We start from the raw sequence: 8,945 nt of genomic DNA, 5'->3' as shown, positions 1-8,945 counted from the left end.
GTTGTTTAAATTCTGTGCAGTGCAGATTTACCTGTGATGAACTCCATTACCAGCATACTGCCGTGGCACCTCGCTGAAACACCAGATGCCAAGGTACATCCAGGGGATTGGGGCAAAAGGCACATATAGTAAAGGGACAAAATGAGCAGCTTAGAGAAGAAAAGACTGTTGTCAGGAAGACTGGATGGACTTGAAACGTGATCTGTGTTGTCCAGCATTTCAGTTCTAAGCCCTTGTGGACAGCAAACCGGAAGAGAGTTGTGGATTTGTTGGAAGTACAGTTACAGCAGCCAGTGAAAGCAAATTGCTGAGGCTTCCCAATTTATTTCTTGTCATCTCTTGCCTGTACATGATGCGGGGCCCATTCTTACCTGCCTCCAGTGACATGGTAGAAGGGATTAGCTTAAGCCATGTCACTTGAGGTTCAGGCTGAGAACGTTCTGCTTCATTCATGAGGCAGAGCGGCAGCTGCTTTGGGCCAGCGGATGAGCGGTAGCTGTGGCAGCCTGACTGCATGGGATAGTGCACCGGTACTTCTTATAAAGCCTGTTGAAGTAGCTCATTGATGAGGCAAAAATCAGACCCCAGGGAAAAGACCTTCTGTGACAGCTGTAACAGAAGAGGCAGGTATCTCCTGTGCTGTGATCTTCTGCACTTGCAAGAGCAGAGCAGAGTTGAACAGGCTTCCTCAGGAGCCTGAGCAGTGGGATGCCATAAGAACATGTAGCAAGGAGAGGCCAAACGTGGCACCAGACTAGGGGAGGGGAAATGTTGTGGAGCGAAGGCCAGCTGGGTTGATGAGGATGGCAGCAAGCTGCAAAAGCCCAGACTGGAAGGAAAGGATGAAGTTGTCTCATCTTGATTTCCCAATGTGATGCTTTTACGTCTGCTCTTGTCAGGTGCTCATTTCTGTACCTTTGGTGAGGCTGTTTTGGTTTCTCCTGTCCTCTTTTTGATACTGCTGTGAGGAAGAAGATGTGGAGAGAAAAGATCCTGGAACCTAGAAATCTTTCCCTCAGCTCAGCATTGAGCAACAGAAGGTGCTTTTTCTGTTCTCAGTGGTTCTGGGCTGGCAGGAGGACTTAGAGAAAAAAGGTCACAGGACTGCTCCAAAGGAAGACTTTAGCTCTTCCTAATTTGCCAGGTAACCTCGAGTTAGCTTGTGTAGCTATGATATTTGTGCTTATCACTACTTTTTCGGTCCATTTATAATGTCTGATAGAAGAGTCTGTTTATCTGCTCGGAGATTAATAAAAACATGCTTGAGAGTTTAGATGTTCTCCTACTGTACAAAGCAAATACTTTTAAATAATTGTTTCAGTGACAACACATCCAGCTGTAAATCTAGCCAAGCTTATCTAATCCCTCCTCATCACGGGATGTTGCTAAGACTTTTGGTAGGTTGGCAATGAGTGGCTTACTGGAATGAAGTTGTCCAGTGCTACCATTTCAAAACAGCTTATTTGCAATGCTGTGTTCTGGTAGCTGTAGCTGCGTTCTGAGACTTTTTCGGCTGTTTGAGACGCACTGTGTTAGGGCTATGTAGGGAGGTTTTTGGGAAAACCTCTGTGTGGTGCTGTGGCCTGGGCAACACAGAACAGCCCTGTGCTCCAATCCTTCCCCCTTAGTGGGGGTCTCCTCAGGCTTGAAGTACGCTGAACTGAAACCTGGCACTGCTGTGGTCCGCAGTTGGGATCTGTAGACAGGCATTGCTCTTCAAGAGTAGTGCAGGGGTACAGTGAAATAGTGACTGTTGAACATTGGACTCCCAACAGCAATTTGTTAGTTTGTTTTTTTCCCTAAATGTGTGTAGTAGAAGCATTTAATACAGCCTAACCTAAGTAGCAGGTGTTGCTTCCTTGCTCGTCTTAAAAAGATAAGAGAAAATCTGCCAAAGCTTGTGTCCATGGAGAAAGGAGGAACACTTTCTCCATGGCTCACTGAAAGCTGCTAGTTGCAACAAGGGCTTGGAGTGTAGTCATTCTGCTAGGAATCCAAGCTTTTTTTTCCTATTCACTTTCACGAGTAAAAGACAGAAAGGGATAATTTCCCATGAAAGGTCATTGTTCCTTGATGGCAGTAGCTGCTGCTACACTAACAAACCTGAACCGCATTTAAAAGCCTGTAAGAGATTCACAGAAACAATGCCAGCTGCCTGGTCTTGGTGGAAGTAAATTAGGTCTAACTGTGTGCCACCCTTAATTTCTTATCAGGAAAGGACAGCAAGGTTGGTCAAACTTCTGGAGTAGTTTCTGCCACTGAGGTGAAGAAGGATTGAGTAAGCTAGGACCCTTCGTTCTGGAAAAGATATACCTTCAGGCAGAGAGATAGGCCAGAAATCTACAAAATAGTATAGAAAAGGTGAATAGAGATCACTCATTTTGAAACTGGCTCCTTCTAACCTTATGTGATGTTCTCTAGTTTCAAATTGGAAGAGACAAATAAGAGAAGATAGTTCTTCATGCCGAAAGAGCAGACCTGTGGAACTCCTTGCCAGGGATGCCGTGGATGTAAGAAGTTCATATGGGTTAGAGGGAAAATAAGACGAGTACTAGGAAGAGAGATCCATTGAGGGTTATTAGATAAAGCTTATCAGGCTCAGGAAATCTGAAGTTTGGGACAGCATTTGGATGAAGTAGTCTGTACGCTTGTCCTTTTTGTAGCCTTTCCTGGGGATCTGCTTATGGCCACAGTTGGAGACAGGTTACTAGCTAGCCAGACCCTTATTCTGATCAGTATGACTGTTCTTCTTTTAAGTAACAGGTACCTGAGAGGTGGTTTTTCATTGTTACCAATTATTAAGAGCTCTAGCCCTTAATCATGTCCCTGCTGCCAGGCAGAAGTTCACCCACTGAATAAGGTAGTTATTCTTCAATGTCAGCAGTTATTCTTCAATGGGGAAACGGAACAGAACTGGTTTTTGTTTTTTCCTTCCTTCACAGCATTTTCTTGCTTCAGCAGTAGAGCACAAGCTTTTCTTGTTCTTGCTGGTTTTGTTTATACTGTCTTTGTAAAGCTGACAGAAGCTTACACATCTCTTGCTTTCTATCCACACACAAAAGAAGTGGCAGCCATCAGCCTTTTGCTTTGTATCCACCAACCTACCCACCTCTTCTCCCTGCCCTTTCCTCTACTACTTTCAGGACTGGAAAGGATGAAAGCATAAACTGTGATGTTAGATATAGTTGTATATCTCAAATTCAGCTGCCAGTTAAATGCTGAACTCATTACCTGCTATCTGACCACAATTAATATTTTTCTTCTGGTTGGGCAATTAAATAAAACCACGAATGTATGTTATTACCTAGGTCTCTGGACAAAATGGGGAATGGATCAGTGAAACCCAAGCATCTGAAGCGGCCGGATAGACATGTAGCAAACTTCCCTACTGGCTGTGCTGGCAACTGTAAGTTTTTGAAGGACCCAGCGCTGGGCATCAGTGTGACTGGGCAAGTTGATGTTCTTTGCAGCAGGGTGCTTGAGCTGGAAAAGGAGCTGAAGAGAAAAGATGAAGAGTTACGAGACAGTGAATGCCATGTTGCTGAGCTTCAGGAACAGCTGGCTGTGCAGACTAAGGTCATAGCAGAACTCACCAAGGAACTTCAGAGCAAGTGTATACAGCTCAACAAACTGCAGGATGTTGTTAACATTCAGGGAGAGAGCTCTCTTCAGGCTTCTCCATTTAAAGTGGCTCCAAGGATTAAAGTCTCTGCTAATAGGAGGAGAGGTGCTAAGGAAGGTGTATCTGCAGAACCGACAACATGGCTGTATGATCTGAGCAAGCAGGCTAGGTTTTCCTTTGAAAAAGCAAGAATCAGAAAGGATTCCAGGTGAGCTCACTGCATGCCATTTGTACACTTGTGTTTCTGCCATTGCAATGACATACTCTTCCAGAGAAGTCCTTTCCCATTTCCTGCCTCTGCCCTCCAAAGGGCACTTTCTTCATTCTCTGTTTTCTATACTTTTCATGTCACTGTAGTAGCTAAATGCTGGCTAGGTTTGTGGGGTATTTTTACTAAACAGTGCAGTCAAACACTTTGGGATCTTGATTTCTCTCATTCTTTCAGAGCTCATGAGAACATGTCACAGTTGAGGGTATTCCCACTGATATGTGAGGAAAGTGTGAGTTGTGTAAGTCCTGTGAAGCATGTGTGTGTGTGGAGGGGTCTCACATTACTGCCCTACCTAGAGCCTGAAGAAATGAGAACTTCTGAAGGGCAAAAGGTCTTCTGAGGGAAGTAGGCAGGGCAGGGAATCCACTGCACTTTAACCAAGAAGCATCTGTGTCCCACAGACTTCAGATGAAGAGCAGTGGGTGGCTGATGGCCTCTGTATCTCAGCTGCCTTTGAGGAGAGGCACAAAGGGCTCTGTTAGTTGCTATGTGAATTGTTTCCACTGTCAGCTAAGCACAGCCCAAGCCTCTTCTGAGGTCCAGGCTTGCCTTCTGCTTACCGTTTAAGCTATGCTCTGGAGTACTGAGATGGGCATAAGGCTGGATGCTTCACATAGGCTCAGAATATTACAGTAAGGATGGTTTGGGAAGAGCACCTGACCCCAGCTTAACTCTCTCATGTGCAATATGGATACTTATTCCAAGCTATGTAAAAACAGTGAGTCCAGTGTTGAAATAGTCTGGTACAATATATAACAAAATGGTTTGTACAGGGTGATTATCTTTCTGGAGGCTTTTTTCTGCCTTCCAGCTTCTGGCAGTCATGGTTTAGGGACCTCTCTATTAGGGACCTGAATTTACTTTTTCCTCTTGGAATCCAGTTATACCTCTGCAAAAGCCAGTGGTATTTGGGACAGCAGCTCTGGGACCTTGTGGACAGAGATATCCAGATTAGTATCCTTAAACATACCCTTAGGCCTGCTTTTACCTTGCAGTATCCCGAATATCTGCCTGAGCATAGTGCTGGCCAGAATAAATATGGACTTTAGCCAGCAGCTCAAGTGTCTCAGATTTGTGGGGAACTGTATTATTTTATGAAGGATTCATGGCACATTTGGATCTGTACTATAACTGACATGATGAAAGTTTTCAGTCTGGATTTAGTTATCATCAGTCATGTCCTGCATTACATGTTAGAAGTGTCTCATGAACCAGAAAGGATGCCTGAGCCACCATCAGGAGCTGAAAGCTTCAGCTAGCAGTATTTTTGCAGAGTAAGGGAACTGTAATAAAATCCTATCTACAGTAGCTTGGCAGTTTCAAAAAACTGTTTCAAGAGTATTCTATTTGTAATTACCTGTCTTCTCCCAGCATGATCTGTGTACTGAAGTCCACCAGCTGGTTTTCTAGCATGCCTTCCAAAAGACAAGACTGTAACAGCACTAAGGAGTGAAGCAAAGAGAATAGCCAGATGATGAGGAAAAAAGTCCACCACAGACATGGCTGTTTAGGACAAATGCAAATATTGCAGCTTACACAGTCTAAATGTAGTGCTGATCATACAGTAGATTAGGTAAGTGGAAGGGGCCAGATGTTTTCTTTCTGGATTCAGGGGCTGAGCACTTTAAAACATTTTCATTTTTGTTGTGTGCTATCTCCATTTTCTTTCTGAAAGAGATAACAGTATGACACAGTCAGATAAAAGAAAGGGGAGAACTTTTTTACTCCTTTCATCTCTTGAAAATCTTTGAATCTGATTCAAAGATCATCTTTGTTAGTGGTAGGGTCCCCATTGATTCATAAGGTTTTAAAATAGACCATTCTTGCATTTATTCTGATCTTGATTCCACTGAAAACAAATTGTTTTGGTTTTGACTGAAAGGGCAGCAAGAGCAGAACATTCTCCCTTTTCCTCCCCACCATTTACAGCTTTTCTATTACTCTGTTTGTACCTTTGCTTCCTTCTGTTCTTTTCAGCACTTTCCCAGTTTCCTTCATTTGCACATGCTTTAATTTTAATTCAAATTCTAGTCTTCTGTGATGGCCGTAAACTTTGATTTGTCTACTAATTATTGTCCTGAGTATAGGTAATGTGAGAATGAAATGGAACTCATGATTTTTGTTTCATTATCTAGTGCTAGAAAATGCACAAACTTTGCCAGAGTAATTAGCATCAGAGACTATTTGCCATGTGTTCTTTACAAAATAAAAAAGAGGTTACTTCTCAAACTGCAGTGAAAAACAAAGTGAAAAATAGTTTGACATTGGACCAATCTTCAGGTTTTAATACAAAAATAGTTATTTGACAAATATGATCAAAGTCTTAGCTGATTAAAGAGCTCATGTAGACTTTCTTCATGTGAGCCAGGATTATGACTGAAGAAAAACATTTTTACAGTACATGTGTTGTATGATGAGGTATCAGAGAGGCTGGAATTGAGAAAATCACTTCTAGGATGTCCTAACTTTTGATTAGATTATGCCACAGATTAAGTAATATTTTCTTATATTAATCTTAATGTTTTACCCAGTGTTCTTAAAAAAATGAATTACAAGATTTAATTGAAAAATAAAAATAAAAATAAACTAAAAAGTTAAAATTCTTCCATGATTAACTTTTGTAGCTCTCTAGCTCTTGGTAGGACATCAAGTGGCAATATTCCTGGGTTTTACTCTTAGTTCCAAGAGCATAGTCCAGTAGTTAGAAAGACAATTAGATAGCCAAGTTTGGAGGTTTTTTTTTTTTTTTTTTACTGGCATTACAGCAATTAGTTTTATTTTTTTTACAGGTTTTTTTTTTTTTTTTAAGTCTAAAGTTACAGGTAAAAGACAGGTAGTTTTGTTTTATATAGAGTTTAGTCCCCAAGAGTTCATGTATTTTTCCAGCTAAGAGTCTGAAACTTAAATCTGTTATAGTATGGATCCTTGTTATCCGCTTTGCAGTAGCGGAAGTGACTTTGTTCAAGCTTTAGGCTTTGAAAAACTAGATAGCTTAGAATGCAATACAGCAAGAATGGCTGCCTTAAGTTAATACAATTATAAGAAATTAAGGAAACCTCAGTTCCTGTGGATAATCAAATTAAACTTAAAGAGCATGCTCAGAAATACTTCAGTCATTTGCAAGTTTGCGTTTATTTTCTATTGCCACAGCCAGCATATTATTAGATGTGTATCTGTGGTAGCTTTTAGGCCTAGGCATAATGCTTTTTTTTTTTTTTTTTTTTTTTTTAACTTTTTAATCTATTTTATAAACCCACACACATCACATGCTCAGAGGGGAGAATGACTAGATAAATACATATATTTACACTTTCTTCAACAAAACAAGTAATAGTGGAAGACTTTGCTCAGGCATTTTGTAGGGGGGAATCCTTGGGCAAACTGTCTTTTATTCTTCCAAATATTTTGGAAAGTGACAAATGTGAGAAAATATCATCTGTGTTACAGACATAGCAGTGCTGTGTATAGCAGTCAGATATTCCTGTGACATGCACGCAGTTGTTAAAGCCACCATCATCTTGCTATTGAGACACTCAGTGGAGGATCGAGCATCTTGTTTCCTTTCCCAAACTGTAAATACTTTAAGTCAGTCAAATTCAGTCAGTTGCTATATGTGAAAGGACTGTCTGGGAGATTTGACAATCAACTTTGTTGTCCTTAAACCTGACCTTTTCAAGTCAAGTGTCATCTCAGTGTCTAGCAGCAGTCTTCACTGTGTACAGAATTCTCTGTCCACTGTAATTAAAAACTATTACTGATCCTTTACCCTAACAGCAGCTATAGAGGTGTGTTTAAACATGCCGATGTAAGTGGCTGCTAATGCGGCTTAATGCAGGCCCACTTTCACATAAGGTTACTGCAGAATGTACCTACCGAGTTATGAAAGAAGCTGTTTCAGAAGCAAGGGAAGGGAAGCTCCAGGGGATGTTCCTGAATTTGCCTCAAGTTCAGAATATTGCTGGATGCCTGTAGAAACAGTTGTAGGAACAAACGGCATAATCAAAGATCCATTTTTCAGGGCTTCTGAGTACAATATTTCTGGTTTTGGAATAACTCAACATGACCAATTTTGACAAAAGGCCTAGAAACTTTGCGTGGTGCTGTAACTGTCAAATATGAATGGATTATTTCTTATGTGTATTTAATCTCTTGAAATAGTTGAATAAGTTCATCTTCTCTCTCAGCTTCCAAAAACATGGATTTTCTCAAAGGAAATTTGAGCTTTGAAAAATTTTGGCTAAGGCCTGAAAATTGGAGGGTTTGAACATGGTCTTTTTGAAAGCAGATTCCTCTCAAAATATCTTTCAAATGGGAATTATTTTAACATCTTGGTTTTTTGCCCAAAATTATTCATGTGAGTGTTACCAAGTATCTGTGTCTGCAGGGCTTGCTTCTACAACTTGCAGCCTCCATCAGCAATACTTAAGCCACCTATGTAAAGTCCCTTCCCACTGTGGGCTTAGGATCTTGACCCTAGCCATTATTGGATGGGGAATGAGAACTATACTTAATACTTAACATTTATGTCCCTTACCAGTGAAGGACAGCCTAAATCCACAATCTTTCATGTTACTAGCAGAAAAATACATGAATAGAAAGCATTGCTCCATAAAGGATACATCATGTCTTTGTACTTGTGTGATGACAGATTCATCTGTCTTAGGATGGGAATAATTGGGCAATCCTGTCATCAAAAGCTTCTTTGACAGGCAAGTGCTATTTCTGGGGGTGTGATTAGGAATATATTCAAAGAGAGATACATCAACAACAGCTAATAGCAGAGAGAAGAATGAAGTCAGGAGAAGGGTACTACAGCAGGTGGTGAAAGATAGCTAATCCTACTAGTGGTAGGACTTAGAGAAATACTTCAAAAAAGACAAACGTAGGTGTGGAGCCGTACACCCCCTTTAGCTTTGAAAAGTATTCACAATGGCAGTGGCTAGCAGGAGTATAAGGTTAAGTACTTTGTCTTTCCTGGAAAACTTGTTACTTCCAGCAGCTGTTCTTAAAACTGGTATAGGTATTGGGGAAGCTGAGCAAAACAGTTGAGAA

At 41.0% G+C, this 8,945-nt stretch overlaps 1 protein-coding gene across 1 annotated transcript in view; it reads left to right on the top strand.

Annotated features, from left to right (window-relative positions):
• Positions 1 to 3,321: 3,321 nt before the first annotated feature.
• PRKG2 (protein kinase cGMP-dependent 2) overlaps positions 3,322 to 8,945 on the top strand; it is a 32,790-nt gene continuing 27,166 nt past the window's right edge. Inside the window, exon 1 of the mRNA XM_013950570.2 lies at positions 3,322 to 3,830. Coding sequence (XP_013806024.1) covers positions 3,322 to 3,830 — 509 coding nt within the window. The remainder of the gene's footprint in view (positions 3,831 to 8,945) is intronic.

Source organism: Apteryx mantelli, chromosome 5, assembly GCF_036417845.1.
Source record: "Apteryx mantelli isolate bAptMan1 chromosome 5, bAptMan1.hap1, whole genome shotgun sequence".
NCBI lineage: Eukaryota > Metazoa > Chordata > Aves > Apterygiformes > Apterygidae > Apteryx > Apteryx mantelli.
Note: the sequence above shows the minus strand (reverse complement) of the source record. Positions and strands in the feature narration are given on the sequence as shown.